The following is a 15,693-nucleotide window of genomic DNA, read 5'->3' as shown; positions in this document are numbered from 1 at the left end:
GAGACTGTGCAGCCTTCTGTGAAGAACGCTTGTATTTGTCAAGTTTAGTGAGAGCATGGTTACCACATTCTGGAACTGGAATATACTTAAAGCCGTGTTTTTTTCCTTAATTTACTGGATGACAGTAATGCCTGTTTTGTAGAGGCTTTCTTCAGCTTTTATGAAGGGGAAGAATTCTCTACCTGACTTAAAGTATTCCAAACTCTTATGTGCATGCCTGATTGCTAATGAAGAGCTGTTAGTTAATGGTTCATCCATGTGCTACATCTCAGTTGTTGAAAGCCTTTACAAGTTATGATTTCCAAAAGTGCTTTGCCCTCCTAAGTCTGTTGCAGTTGCAGTCAGTAGTAAAGCTCTGGTTTTGGAAGCAGACAATGCAAATTTAAGATAAACTGGCAGTTTTTGGAAGATCTCTCTGAGAGAGCAGATGCTCTCTGCTATGTAATTAGAACTTTTTATCATCTGTGCTGTATTTCCAGGTGTACCATAGTCACTTCTGGCCACTGGAATGGACTGTGCCATCCAGAGACAACAACAAATGCTATGCGAAGATAATTTGCAATATTCGAGATAATGTAAGTACGTCTTTACTTCCAAAGAAAACAAACTGTATGTTCATCGTAGGGACCATTGACACCACAATGATAAATAGGTTATTTTTATCAAGTTAAAAAAGAATTTACATTTTCCCTACCTTTTGAAACGTAAAAAAGTATTTGTAGTGATACTTCTGTTTATACAAAAATAGCCATCAGTAAAATAGAAAATTTTGCAGTCACCATTTGTATATGGTGTTTTTTGTATATGACAAAAAGAGAGCTCTGTGACTGCTCCTTAATTCTAACCATTGATTCACTTTAGAAAAAAATGGTTAGAAGTCAAATCCATTTATCTTATTCTCCCCCTTCCAAACCAGGATATGATTTTTTGGGATATTTTTCTCTGTGAAGTGGAGGTCACTCAGAAATCACTGCATCTTATGACCTCTGCAAATCCATGTGTGTCTATAAAACTCCTGAGGTTGTTCTAACAGGATTAATACATCTTGCCTGCACAAATCTCATTTAGAGCGATAATGCCAGGATTATCCTTGGACTTCCTGGTTAAGGAAACACGCAGTACCTGCTGAAGCACAAGCAAAATTGCTAATTGCAATAATAAGCTATTAGCATATAGGTTCAAGCCCTAATGAAGTTTTGTATCTATTCTGCCTATTTTCTTTTATCACCAGTTAAAGATTTGTCTTCCTGCAGTCTTCCTAAGCGTTCTGTCATTTTGTGAAGTCTGCAAATCTGCTTGGTTTTGCCCATCTCCTTTTTCTGGAGGAGTTTGCACTAACATGGAAGTTATTTTAGAACCCATACTTATGTTCCTAATCCAAAGTTACTTAAGAAAATAGGAAGACTTTATGGTGATTTAAAATGTTTTCTTGTCCTGAAAATTAGAAATACGTTTAAACATCTAGAGATTGAGCTGAAACTTACCCTGGATTGAAACCTTGTTCAGTAACTATTTAAATGTATAGGGGAAACTGTAGTTATCTCAACTTCATTTCTCTGGTTTTATGTTTACATATGTGCATATTTTTAATGGAAAATAAGGATAATTCCATTTTAGTTACTACCTCTCGATTGCTTTTCTTATTTAAATGAGCCTTCTGGTAATTCCCAGTCGTCAGCTGTACTGAAAGAAAATAACCTCCCAGCGTACTGGTTATCCCACTCCCTTACGTGTGCTATTTAGCAGAAGGAGCAGATAACTCTTGATTCCCAATGGGGCTAGGTCGATGATTAGCAAAAACCAGTTAATGTCCTGAAAGCCACTGAAGCCCACAGCAGCTAGCTTTTGCTGAAGAAGACAAACTCTCTTGAAGAAAATAAAATGTCACGTTAAAAGGGCTTGTTCCTTTGAGCGTTCAGTAAGGATACGTGCACGATTTGGCATATTTTGCAGCTGAACAGTAGTGGAGGTATGAGAAGTAATGGATGGAGTCATACTATCTTCTTTGTAACTAGATGTCTTTTAGCTTGTTTGGCGGATTTCTAGGTATATTATCTTCCAGTGGCAGTGAACACCACTACAGCAGTAGTCAGTTTAGTTACCACACACCTCTTGTCGCTTCTCTTAGCCAGAATTTTAGCTTATAGCTCTTTCCAACTATTAAGCAACCGAGTGACTATCAAGTTGTGAGTTCTTCTGTAGGTATGTACCACAGCCAGCTAGCATAGACCCTGATACTGCAAACCTTTATGCAAGATGTTTGCCTTTACTTAGTCTTACTGGAATGAGTGGAATAGCTTGCCTGAATAAAGTTTAAGTACGTTTGCAATTTGGATATACACAATAATTGAGCGTAGATCATGATGTGTGTTAAATTTGAATGTTCTTGATGTAAACATAAGACAAATGCACGAAGGTGTACGGAAGCAGATTCGTGAGTTCTTAGTTTAATCTTTTCCTTCTTGGAGTGGATGAAGTTTTTCCCACTAAGTCTCTTCTGTTGGAGCTAATGATAGTTCACATTTGTGGTTACATTAATTTGTGGTATGTTTTGTGAACTGGTGAAATTGAATGCTCTCAGTAAGAAGACCTTACAGATAACTGTGCTTGCGTTTGATTGTTATTTAGGAGAGAGTCATTGGCTTCCATGTCCTCGGCCCAAATGCTGGAGAAGTCACCCAAGGTTTTGCAGCTGCTATTAAATGTGGATTGACCAAAGAACAGCTAGACAGCACCATAGGAATCCATCCAGTCTGTGCAGAGGTTTGTATATGAAGTCACCTTCCTATCCCAGCTACCGTAGCAATCTGGGATAAGCTGCTGGAAACCCAAACATCAGAATTTTATTAAAGAAGTCAGAATTAGGGGAAATTAGAGGGGAGGGAAAGACAGCAAATTTTCTTTTTAATATTTAAAAAACTAACATTTAGATTTAATGTGTGGTGTGTTTTTTTTTTTTGTTTTTTAAATGAAATAATTGTTGTCTCCACTAACCCAGTGCTCCCTCTACTGGGAAGTACAGAATTTTCCTCCCACATTTTTGGAGGCTTCCAGTACTATTTCTGCTGAGGTGGTTGTCAGAGCTAATTTTTCTGGATATATGTACTCAAAATAGGCATATAAACTGGTGCTGTGGAAGGGGACCAGCTACATGCCAGTTTTTCTATTAAATTCTATCCCTTTGAAGATCTCTCCTTTACTCTCTAGCTGTTTGCATTTAAATTGAAGTACACAAGGATACCAGTCTGTAGAAGTGAAGCCCACTTCTGTTGTGTTTTCAAATTGATGTGGTATAAGCAATTTAATAGGAGCTGCTTTAATGGAATGGACTGCTAGCAATCTGAATCATCTTCAAAGCATCTGCAATACGGATTCTATTTTTTTTTTCCCCTGTAATATCATCTAGCAGTGTTCTTGCAAGCCCTCAAAGAGGGGCAGTAAGTCTTTATCTTATCAGGGGCCCTGTAGAGGGGGAACTTTGAGTGAGGCATTCAAACCTGTGAACTTGAGCAGGATATTAGCATATGCAGTGTGAAGAGAGGCTGATAGTCATAATTTATTCTGGACATCTGAGCTGCTAAAATTGAAACTGAATAGAACGATGATTAGACGTAATTTAGGGAGGTAATTTCAGATAATCATATTTGTTTGAGTGGGGGAGGAAGAAATTGGTTCTGGAGAAATACACTATTTAAAAAAAAAGCTCCAGGGACCACTGATCATTTTTAATGCCAGTCTTCAGAAGGTTTTTTATGCCTGTTACTTAATTTAATCTCTTATGCAGTAAACAAAAATCAAAGTGCAAGATGGTACTCTTTTACTAAGAAAAAAAAGATGTAAAATTGTTTGGAATTTGTCAGGGCTGTGCATATCTGGCTGAATAAAATGATGTTTATGATGCATCTATATAAAGGCTAAAGAACATGAGCTCTGATCTGAGCAGTAAAGGGACAGTGTTGCAGGATCAAATACTGACGTCTTCGCTGGCTTTAGTGCTAACTGACTGCTCAGAGAGACTCGTGAAACACAGTATTACTCAACTTGAAGAAGACTAAGACTGAGGGTCCTATTTCTCGCTGCTTGCAAGTTAGGGCGAGATTTCACTTCCCATATTTGAACAGCATTTTATTCTGCAGAAAGCCTGAACTCTGAATGGAATTTCTTGCAAGGCAAAGTACAAATAACTGCAAGTACAGATTGGTAGAATGTCAGGAGTATAGAGAGTTACCTCTCACTTTGGACTGTACTGCCCTGCTTGAAATACGGGCACATATAGTTGAGCATCTGTGATGAAGAAAAAGTATTTTCTGAAAGCTGGGATGATTCTGTGAGTTAGCTAAAAAGTTAGTTACCAAAAGACTCCCAGCTGGCTTACTGGAACTGGGGAGCTCTGTGGTGCCCAGAGCTGCTGGAACTGGCTAGCAGACCCAGAGCTTGCAGTTGGGACAAGAAGAAAGCAGATGAAGCTTAAGGAAAGATTGGACCTGGAGCTTAGGGATGTGATTTAGTGGGTGACATTGGTAGTAGGGTGATGGTTGGACCAGATGATCTTGGAGGTCTTTTCCAACCTTAATGATTCTGTAATTCTATAGCAACAAATGAAAATTCCCATAGGTTGTCAGTCCATGGATCAGAACTGAAGAGTTAGAAACCCGGTATCAAGCCATGCACCATAGTTTAAATATATTTTGGTTCTTCTGCCATAATATATTAAACAGGCATTTGTCTTCCTGACTTTTGCATAATGTTTTACATGCTTGTAGAAAGTGGAAGAGGCATATCATTTATTGATGTTCTCCGACGAGCTCTGGCAGCTTTAATGCAATAAAGCTTCTACTTACAGGACTGTAGGGCTTTCAGATCCCCATTATCTTTAGATATTTCGGTGCTATTTGCATAAATGAAATGTGTATGTACTTTATTCTGTGCTAAGTTTATTCTTCCTGAGAGATGGCTTTGATGGCTAATTATTGCAACTCTGAACTATTTAAATAGAAGTGGGTTTAGTTTGGTTTCCTTTTTTCCCTTCTATATTGCATCTGTGCAAAACAATGCAGTCATGTGCAAAACAATGCAATCATTTGCATAGTAAAGTTCTAATATTAAACACAGTATTGTGTAATTTTTCTTTTTGGATTTTGATATCATTTAATTTTTCAATAATTATTGTTCAATATGTCCTTTTCTTTAATGTGACTTGAAAGCAGTAAAGATTTGACTTTTCCAAGCTAGGCTTAAGTGTTTCTTAGCTGTTGTCCAGAGGATACAAAACCCAGGCATAATACCCTCATCAGCAATCAGCTCCACGTTTCCATAATATCTGGAAAGACACAGAGGCAAACGTTAAGTTCTCTTCAAATGCTATAGCCTTAGGTTAACTTCACTTTCCCAACGAAGAAATTGTCTAAGCAATAAAGCCACTTACTTGTTAGGTGTACAGTAGCTGGAGAGTATTATTGCTGAGCTCATTCACACTGTAAAAACTTACCAGCAGTAAGGCAAAAGGTGCTATAAAGCCATGAGATTTCCTTGATTGTTTGTTTCCACGGTAAAAGTAAGGCCATGTGGTAAATGAAGGGAACAGAGGGGATTTGTGTGTGTGCTATTTAGTAGCAAGGATTTAAAATGTAGGGGGGTTTATTATTATTTTATTACTGTAAGAAACGGCTGTGGTTTGAACGTTATGCCCAAATTAATCTTCGGAAGAGAAGATTCATTCTAGCTGTACTAAAAAGTATTTGTTTTTGTGTTTTTTTCTTTCCCTGAAGGTATTCACCACTCTGTCCGTGACTAAGCGTTCTGGTGAAAATACTCTTCAGGCTGGTTGCTGAGGTTAAAGACCCCCATTCTTGTTATTGCCAGAGACTGACTTTCATCACTATGGCTGACTCGTGCACTTAAGAAGAGAGGTTTTGAGAGAAGTCATCCTCAGAAGTCTGCAGAAGTGTGTACATCTTAACCAGAGCACTCCGTTCATCTGAGAAGAGCTCTGCGGGAGCCGGTCACTAGTGGTGATGGGCTGGCAATCAGCAAAGCAATGGGCATATTGAACTCAGCTGTTGTTTGGCAGGGCATTTAACAAGTGCTTTCATGAAGTCATAGCCTAAAACCTGCGTTGTCTGGTGGGCGGTGATGGAAGAACTGCTGGCACAGCTGAGCAACAACTTTGTTTTTTTTTCTTCCTTAGTTTGTTAGCTGAACAAAGAGCATCCTAACTCCATAGTGTCACCACAAGTTCGGATTACTGTGTAGTGCCCCTGTGTACCAGGTTTTAACACTGCAATTACAAGTCCTCCTCGTGAGCATGCATTTTACCTGATCAGAGCTGTGTACCAACAGAGGGGCAATTATCTGCGTGTTTGATCACGAGGAAGAAGGTATCACTGAAAAAAGTTTAGTATCATCTAGAATAACATCTCTTGGCTTTCAAAATGACTTTCTTTTGACTTTTTAGAGATGCTTATTTACAAAAATGTTCTGGGTGAGAAAGAGAATAGTTTTTATCAAAGCCTTGTTATACATAAAGCCTTTTTATTTTCATAGTAACAACGTTGCATATAACACGGATCATCTGAGCTGTATTTTACAGCTTCTGTGATAACAGTCCAGTTTAGAACTGACAGAATTCCAATTTGGAATGGATTATACTTCCAAGTGTGTTATGTAACTGTATCCAATCTGAATAAATCCTTCCTTTTCAGGTGAGCAGTTGTATACTGCACGGTTTCAGGTGTGAACTGGCCACTTTAAACACAGTGGTACTGAGGCTTTCCTTCAAACAGGCAAACCACCACCACTCAATTTCTGAAAACCTGTAGTGAAAATTCTTCTTTGTAGACGAGGCCTAAGAGCTATATTTAGTTTCGTGTATGTTTTGTTTTGTATTTGATTAAGAAGACAATACTTCTGAAATGGAGGTTTCCATGAAAAGTACAACCAAGCTCACTCTCTCGCTGGGTAAACTCCATCCATATTTATCAGGAAGTGGTAAAATGCCTCTTTGTAACGGAAATGGTTGTGCTTTTTGATCTGGTTTTTCATTTGCCTCTCTTTTAGCAGGAAGGTTCAGATTACTTTAATTAAATGGCTCTTGGGAGTTCATTGCGGTGTGAAAATGGGGTAAATTCTTCCACCCTCTGGGCAGAACACCTCGTACCTAAACTTCTACCCAGCAACAAATCCATGGTTTTCTACTGAGATTCCTGGAATGGTGCTTTAAGTTATTTTTGTAAAGTCATACATAATGGAAGGATTTTCTTAAAAAAAAAACAAAACAAAAAAAAAAAAAAAGTTTTATATGGCATTAAGAATGGTGTGTTGTGCTTTTTCTCTGGCCAGTTTATTAAATAAATGGAATGTTTGCACAAACAGGTGCTCGCTTTGATGGCTCTTCCAGGCAAAGAAAGCAGGGGATAGCGAGACAACTTTTTCAACAGGCCAGAAGAGGGCACCTTGATAATCCCAGCTGTGATTCATTTTAGTCTTTTGAGTTTTGAAGGCAGATTCTTCTCTGGAAACAGGGTATGGGGCTATTTCATGTGCAGTTTTTCCATGTTAAACATACCAGGAGGACATGCTTAAAAATAAAGAATGAATTAGGACCAACTCTACCAGTGTTTGCACAAGTTACTGTCTATGGGTGTTCTGGAAAGCCAGGAGCACAGGTTCCTGAGCTGTTCAGCAGTTCAGCTCTTCATATTGAAGCACAGGAATAGCGTTATTTTCAAGCATGTCTCTAAGAAGGTCTGATCCTGGCATGCAGGGAATAAAGATCTGATGCTCTAATGAGCATGGCTTGGCATGTAGGGAATAAAGACATATATGAGCACGGCTTTGCAAGATTGGACCAAATGTACCTGTTCTTTCTCATGGGTCTTGTTATCAGTGTTGATGTACATTGCTACATTAATGACATAATTCAGAAAGGGGGTTTTATTACTTTTAATTTACTTTAAACTTAAAAGTCCAAGGCTCTTCTTTTTTCCTAGGGCTTTTTCTTTTCCTCCTCCAGAAGGAAAATATTTTCTGGTGTGTATTTTTGTCATCTGTGTGTGATGATAGAGAGAGAAGATAATGTCTCCATCTCCACCTTGAGACTTCAGTGGGAGCTGGCTGGGGCACGCAGCAAGAAACCTGCCGCTTAGGCAGCACTGCTCCTTGCTTTGTGCTCCCGCGGGTGTGAATTGTGGGATGGGGTGACTCAAGGCCTCTCTGGACAAATGCTTCCTTCGGTGGTACTTTGAGGTGCCTGGGTGTTGGGAAGAAGACCCCAGAGAGGCTGCAGGCCATAAGCAAAGGCTGTTTGGTGTTCTAATGAAACTTTCCCACGAGGGGGCTTCTTGTCCCAGTGCCATCAGTGTATTTAACCCAAACTAACAAAACACACTACTTGTAAGTTCCTGTGTGGTGCAGGCAGGCTGCGGCAGAGCGGTGTGTGGTGGGGGCACAGCAGGTCAGTGCCTCGGTGGTATAGGGGATGCAGGAAACTTGCAGCGGCCTCGTTCGTGCTTTTCTTGGCTCTGCTGGCACTGTTTCTCCCTTAGCTGTATGGCTGCTATAAAAACCTGCCTTAAGTTAATAGCTTGTGTTTGCATTAAGCTGGTAAGCCTGCATTGGTCACTCCAATGCCGCATGCTGAAACTGCTGCTCATGGCACATTTACAGCTGAAACGAGACTTGGAGGTTCCCTTTCGGTAGCTGAAGTCAGATGGATAATGCCCGCTGCACACGTGCTGCCTCTTCCTTAGCACAGCGATTTAGCTGATCAGAAAGAGCATCAACGCAGCCAAGCTGGGCTCGACAGCTCACAAGCCGTGAGGTCGCCCATGCGCCTCCTCTCCTCCAGGCTAAACAACCCCAGCTCCCTCAGCCGCTCCTTGTTGTAAGACTTGTTCTCCAGACCCCTCACAAGCTTTGGGCACGCTCCAGGGCCTCAATGTCCTTCTTGTAGTGAGGAGCCCAAAGCTGAACACAGCAGTCGAGGTGCGGCCTCACCAGAGCCAAGTACAAGGGGACAATCACTTCCCTAGTCCTGCTGGCCACACTGTCTGACTAAGCCAGGATGCTGCTGGCCTCGTCAGCCACCTAAGCTCATACACCTACTGTATTTTGAAGGAAACATTAATATGAGGACATTAGACAGGTACAATTTTTCATGTTTTAGTAGAAGTCGCTGCTTGGAGCTGTTGTGCAGTGGCAGAGGAGCCCCTCCAGCTACCAGTCCCGCAGCATCTCGCCCAGGCACGGGGAGCGCAGCCCCTCCATGGCACAACAACTTGCCCGAAGCTTTTCATGGCACTCGGGGCGCTGACTGCCATGGTCCCCGCAGGATGACAACATCGGGGACATACTCTGGCTGCGAAGGGTCCAGCTGGAGGAACCGGGGTCCGGTGACCACGCGGGCCGGCAGGCCAGGCCCCAGGCCTGAGCAGGGCCTCACCTGGGGATGGGCTGTGGGTGGCAGCCACAATTACCCCAGTATTAAATTGACTTTTCCACCCTGCAAAGCCTCTGCCTGCACTTATTCCTCCATCAGTCAGTGGGGGGCCTGAACGCAGCCGTCTCCAGCTGCCTGTGCTGCAATATGGTCTGGGGATGTCTGCTCTTGATGGGGAATGGCTGCGGGTGGCTGGTCCCCAGGGGAGACTTGGGGATGAGAAGTCATTTAGGGAATGAGAAGTCACCATGGGAATGCGAAACTGTTGGGGACGGGAGCAGCCACAGAGGTGACCTGGCCCAACTGGGAAAAGGCTGACAGCAAAAGTCTCCTAAAAGCCTGGCAGTGGAGAATGCCTGACAGCTGGGGAAAGGGGCCTGGCAACCCGGAGCATCCTTGGCAGGCACTGCTGGCCTCCTGCATGTGCAGCCTGAGGGTACCTAAGAACCAGAGGCTTCCTGAAGATAGCACCACCAAGGGCAAAGGCAGGGAACTCTAAGAGCAACGGACGGTCTGAGAAGGAGGAATTGCTCGGGGAAAGCTGCCATTCTCAGAGACTACGAATCACAGAATCACAGAATATTAGGGATTGGAAGGGACCTTGAAAGATCATCTAGTCCAATCCCCCTTCCGGAGCAGAAACACCTAAATCATATCACACAGGAATGCGTCCAGGTGGGTTTAGAAAGTCTCCAGAGAAGGAGACTCCAGAACCAACCCCCCCACCCCCCCGGGCAGCCTGTTCCAGTGCTCTGTCACCCTCACTGTAAAACAAGTTTTGTCTCATATTTAAGCGGAACCTCCTATGTTCCAGTTTGCACCCATTGCCCCTTGTCCTGTCATTGGATGTCACCGAGAAGAGCCCAACTCTGTCCTCCTGACACTCATCCTTTACATATTTATAAACATTAGCAAGGTCACCCCTCAGTCTCCTCTTCTCTGAGCTAAAGAGACCCAGCTTCCTCAGCCTTTCCTCATAAGGAAGATGCTCCACTCCCTTAATCATCCTTGGGGCTCTGCACTGGACTCTCGGTGTCTATAAGTGCTACGTAATAGAATGGACACAAAACACCTTTTCTAATCATATGCCAAGGCACATTTGCATATATTCCACCTTCTGTGCTTTTTTGCTCATTACAAGCACATTTGTTTACAAAAACATTCTTCAACTCTGAATCCAGGATCTTTGCAAAATTATTTCCTTCAGAACACAGACTTCATCACTTTGTAGTCTTATATACACAAATTCGCGTTGGGTTGCACGTGAATGGAGTACTTTTTCCTCAGGTTGCTTAGGAAGATGATGAGAAAAAGCACGTGTCAGGGCAAGAGCTGCAACCTTGACTATGCTGGGGATGGGCACAGGAGCAATCGGCTGGTGTGCTGTGAAGTAGCTTTGAAGGTAAAGTCACGGTGGAAATCAAAGCAACCTGAAAAGGAACCCGGTGGGGAAGTTGCCATAGAACACTTTAAAGCAGTGTCCCTGATTTAGACGTGTTGCCTCCTATGACTTAAACAGAAGAAAAGGTGTTCTGGAGTCTCTTGTAGCAGGAGGAAGGGAACCGACTTGCATTGAAATCTCGCAGAGTTTTAAACCTCCGTGTTGAAACATACTGACTTTTGCTTTAATCTGCTGATGTCTTTCCTCCCTTTTATTCTTCACATTTATTTTTTTTTCCAGTTTTCGGCTTGTCTTGGGGAGTTCTCCTAAAGCATGTTATTAGCAGTCCTGAAACCACGTAACTTCTTACACATAAAGACTTATTTTTGATAGTAACAACATTGTATATAGCGCAGATCCTAGAATGGCCTGGGTTGAAAAGGACCTTAAAGATCATCAAGTTTCAGCCCCCCTGCTCTGGGCCATGACCTATCTTAAAGGATGTAAAAATATTGAAATGGGATTACCACTGCTTCCACTTTGCAACTGAATATTTTGAGATGGTTTTAGGATGTAATCTTTGCTTCAGTATAAATATTGTGTCCAACAAAACAATGAGAAACTTCTGAAAAAGACCAGTAAACAAAGCTGAATAATATATATTTTTCGGAGTATTCACATGCAGCTTTGTTGTGGTTTAACCCAGCAGGCAGCTGAGTACCACACAGCCATTTCCTCACTCCCCCTGCCCCACAGTGGGATGGGGAGAGAAAAAAAAAGAAAAAAGAAAAAAGAAAAAAAAAAAAATTGTGGGTGGAGATAAAGACAGTTTAATAAGACAGAAAAGGAAGGGAAATAATAGTAATGATAGGAGAATGTACAAAGCAAGTGATGCATAATGCTCACCACTCGCTGACTGATGCCCAGCCCCCATCCTGAGCAGTGGGCCCCCCCCCCCCCCCCAGTTTTGTTGCCCAGCATGACACCACACACACGCTGTGGGACATCCCTTGGGCCAGTCTGGGTCACTTCTCCTGTCTCTGTCACCTCCCATCTCCTGGTGCACCCCCAGCCTCCTCGCTGGCAGGGCAGCATGAGAAGCTGACAAGTCCTTGGCTCTGTGTAAGCACTGCTCTGCAACAACTGAAACATCCGTGTGTTATCAGCATTATTTTTCTTCTAAATCCAAAACATGTGCATACCAGCCCCTATGAAGAAAAACAACCCTATCCTGGCTGAAACCAGGACATCTCTTTACTTGATTTTCCCCAGGACTGACAGCAGAAGATCCAAATGGTATTTGGGATGTTAAAGAAATGGGGGTTTTCAATATAAAATACTTCTCAAATTTATATCCATTATAACATTCCTATAACTAGGCTCAATATGTAAAAGCTCAATATGTATCTTTTCATAGCTTCTGAACTCCGTTCTCTGTTTTTTCATGTTTGGGCTCTCCAAAGCAACTGGTTTCTCAGCTCCTTTGTAAATGTTAGCTCAGAAATTAAATCAAGGGTTGTTACTGCCTGCCAGTTTAGAGTTAACTTTGCGAACATTCACCCTACGGTGAATTGGGGATCTTATTAATGTTTACAAATATCTTACGTGTGGGAGACAGAGGGATTTGGCCAACCTCTTTTCAGTGGTTTGTGGGGACAGGACAAGGGGCAATGGCCACAAAATGGAGCACAGGAAGTTCCACACCAACGTGCGAAAGAACTTCTTCACGGTGGGAGTGATGGAGCACTGGAACAGGGAGGTTGTGGAGTCTCCACTGGAGATATTCAAGGCCCATCTAGGTGCCTACCTGGGCAGCCTGCTCTAGGGAACCTGCTTTGGCAGGGGTTTGGACCCGATGATCTCCTGAGGTCCCTTCCAACCCCTACAATTCTGTGATTTTGTGAGGAAGAGCATCCTTGGTGTATGTGGCATGCAGACATTATCCAGTCTTTTACTCTCTGTGGCTAAGAACCTAGAGAGCTTGTCTCTTATGGAAAACCATCAAATTGATGTTAGAATGGTTGCTTCTACTTCCCTTTGAGAGACAAAATACAAATTCAATCTGGGATTTCCCCATATGAAAATAATAAAAAAAGACAACTGGAACTGGAAAAGTTGTATTATTCAAGCAGATTAACTCCAGAACAAGCAATCTATGAACTAACGGACTAGGAACCTGTAAGGGGGTGCTGCTGTCCCATCCTAGGGTGCCATTCTGTCGCCTGCAGCTGCCCTGTCTTGGTTGCAGGTGCAGGTCGGGCAGTGTGGGGCTGCCAGGGGCTGCCAGCTGGGTGGCTGCAGCATGGCCATAGCAGAGGCTGCTGCCAGCAAGGACTCTGGAAAGAGCGGGTGGCCGGAGGGAGGCAGGGCAGCCGAGGGAGCCTTCGGAGCTCCTGCGTTTGGGCACAGGGGTATCTGGGAAGGTAGGATGTGGTGTGGGGAGGGGGCAGGAGCGGCGGCTGAGGTCTGGCTGCTGCCTGATAGCAGCAGGGAGGGGTCCAGATGCTGCTGCTTGTCCCTACCTGCTGCTGCAGCAGGATCTGGCAGGGTGGGAGCAGCTCCCTGCGAGGCTGTATGGGCACCACTGGCTTGAGGGCTGGCTTTTGCCCAGTGCTTGGGGAGTGGGGACCCCGCGGGTGCTGCTGGCTGTGTGTCTTCTGCTGGAGCTGCTGCCAGCGGGTCCTCCTCATCCATATCAGCACCTATCCACCCAGGCTGGGCATATAGGGTGCTGCTGGGGCAGCTCTCATCCAGCTCTGCCTGCAGGGCTTTCCTCTTCAAGGCACCTCGTCGCTTGCAGTGGGGAGAATCTCTCTTGAAGATGGGGTTATAGTAGTAGAGTATCTAAAAAATGCAGAGGAGAAGAATTAGTTGCTACCAGTCTGGGACTGAGAAACAGCAAGATACAAGAACTAAGATTTTTAATTGTTAAAGGCAATCATGGGTTGCAAACATCTGTTGGTCAGTTTAAGCCCAAAGCTTAGGCCGACCAAAACTTAATGATACAGTCCTGATGATACAGTTTTGGTACGTTGCAAATATCTTAAAATAAATAGGCTCATCATAGCCCGATTTATTTATCTTTCTGTTCCATGGGTTCAAACTCATTGGGTACAACCCAAATGTATTATCTGCATTTCTACTACTCAGCAATGCTACCTCAAAAATACCTGGAAGTAGCCTGAAAAAGAAATTAAGATCAGAACATCTACTGTTATCCTCATCTCCTCCATTGCCAAGGCTTATTTTATTGGAACATCCATCTGTCCCACCAGAATATTGTGAGAATTGGTTCACGTGAGGAGCAATTGAGGTACCTTCCTACGAGCAGAAAACGCATCCTCTTCTTTCAGAAATTCAGGAAGCGAGGGAGATCTTTGCAAGCGCTGTTGCAGTTTGGTGAATCCATACAGATTCAGTTGACGAATGAAACTTTTAATACTTTTGGTCTCAAAAATTTTCAGAGGTCTTGTCCTTCCCAGCACTTCCACTTTAAATATTTCCTCATCGATCACAATGCAGTTTCCAGAGTGACCCCACCAGATGGCCTTAAATTCGTCACTTTCAGCCAGGTGCCAGAGTTTCTTTGGGAAGCTGAGGGATGAGAAGACATTGCCATTGCCAGCGTTCTCCTCAGAAGAATTATGAGGGACATGTTTGGTCTCATGGTCATCAGTGAGAGCCTGGGGATCTTTTTCTTCCTGCATTGATGCTACAGGAGCATCACAAGCTGCTCCTTTATCCTGTCCCAGAGGTTCAGGAGGAGCAGAGTCCGAAGACTCAAGCAGCTTGTCTGGAGCAAAAACGTATGATATTTCTTCTGGAAGTGGCTCCTGTTTAATTTCATTTCTCTCGTTGTCAGTGGAGTTTCCATCTGCAGCCATTTCTGTGAACAGCTACTTTTTGTCCTGCCAGTGAGCAAGTGAGACTGAACGGACTGTCTGGGGGTTCTGGTGGGGGAAGTTCAAACGTCACCATGACGCCCCTGTGTCACCACGATGATATCACAGTGTGGCTCTGGCTGGAGCAGCCAGAGCAGACATGTTGCTGGTCCTGCACACAGCTATGGGTGTTTTGACTCAAGAGCAAGGAGCAAATAAAGCTATTTAAAGGGGATCCCTCCTCACCTGGACCTTGCTTCCCCTTCCCTGTGTGGTCCCCTGAATAGCCCCCTTCTGGCCTCCTTGGTGACCCTCTTGGTTCTCCAGCTGGGGAGGGAAATCAGTCTCCCAGGCAGGCAATGTTAACAAAAGCAAACAGCAATCTCTTACCAGTTTGTCACTGTTTCTTGCAAATGCTTAGTGACTTCAATAGCGCTGCTTCAGCAAGGTGATGCTCTGCAATGTCAGTGGTCTGCCAGAGGCTGCTCTGTAGGTCCAACTACAATAAGACACTACGTCTTATTTTGCTAATGCCATAAACGGAAGATGTGCAACCCCTCATTTCTTGATTCACTTCCTATGCTTTGATTTGATATTTTAGCAATTTAGAGAGCAAGCCAACAAAATCAGTGTGTTCTCTAAGCCTTTTAAATCTCTGCAGAATTCTCTTCGTGTATCCTCTTAATGACCAAAAAACTATGAAAAATGGTGTTCTGCTTGAAAGATAAAAGCAGTGAGCTATTTCTGTAAAGATTTAGTAGAAAGGCCAGGCCTTTTCCAAGCCACAATGTCAACAAAGAGTTCAGTGTTGTACTAATTTCAGAGGCTGATATATTCCATCAGTTTAACCTGATAAACTAACCACAACTTTTATCTTATATGAAGATGTTAGTCTTCGAGTTTTTAGATGCGTGCACAGATATGTTCTTATCCACTTACCACAGGCCTGAGCAATAAGCTTCAACAAAAGACTTTCAGTGCCATTCTGTCTGCGT

General features: G+C 43.2%; 2 protein-coding genes across 6 annotated transcripts in view; one reads left to right on the top strand and one right to left on the bottom strand.

Annotated features, from left to right (window-relative positions):
* TXNRD1 (thioredoxin reductase 1) overlaps positions 1-7,101 on the top strand; it is a 38,893-nt gene extending 31,792 nt beyond the window's left edge. For all 5 annotated transcript variants that reach the window (XM_035341471.1, XM_035341510.1, XM_035341480.1 and 2 more), the window contains 3 exons: positions 480-575; positions 2,629-2,763; positions 5,769-7,101. In XM_035341471.1, coding sequence (XP_035197362.1) covers positions 480-575; positions 2,629-2,763; positions 5,769-5,831 — 294 coding nt within the window. In that variant the 3' untranslated portion in view covers positions 5,832-7,101. The remainder of the gene's footprint in view (positions 1-479; positions 576-2,628; positions 2,764-5,768) is intronic.
* A 5,918-nt stretch (positions 7,102-13,019) lies between these two features.
* LOC118160362 (heat shock transcription factor, Y-linked-like) lies at positions 13,020-14,753 on the bottom strand. Its single transcript, XM_035315010.1, has 2 exons — positions 14,135-14,753; positions 13,020-13,661 (listed from the first exon to the last, which is right to left on the bottom strand). The coding sequence occupies exons 1-2, from the start codon at positions 14,699-14,701 to the stop codon at positions 13,020-13,022; spliced, it is 1,209 nt and encodes a 402-aa protein (XP_035170901.1). The 5' UTR covers positions 14,702-14,753.
* Between the last annotated feature and the right edge of the window lie 940 nt (positions 14,754-15,693).

Source organism: Oxyura jamaicensis, chromosome 1 (genome assembly GCF_011077185.1).
Source record: "Oxyura jamaicensis isolate SHBP4307 breed ruddy duck chromosome 1, BPBGC_Ojam_1.0, whole genome shotgun sequence".
NCBI classification, from domain to species: domain Eukaryota; kingdom Metazoa; phylum Chordata; class Aves; order Anseriformes; family Anatidae; genus Oxyura; species Oxyura jamaicensis.
The sequence above is the reverse complement of the archived record's forward strand: the minus strand, read 5'-3'. Positions and strand labels throughout refer to the sequence as shown.

Excerpts from the sequence above, each read along its gene's own strand:
- LOC118160362 (XM_035315010.1), bottom strand. The coding sequence starts at position 14,701 with ATGGCTGCAGATGGAAACTCCACTGACAACGAGAGAAATGAAATTAAA. Across the intron at positions 13,662-14,134 it reads CGTTTTCTGCTCGTAGGAAG|ATACTCTACTACTATAACCC; the intron begins GTACCTCAATTG and ends TGCATTTTTTAG.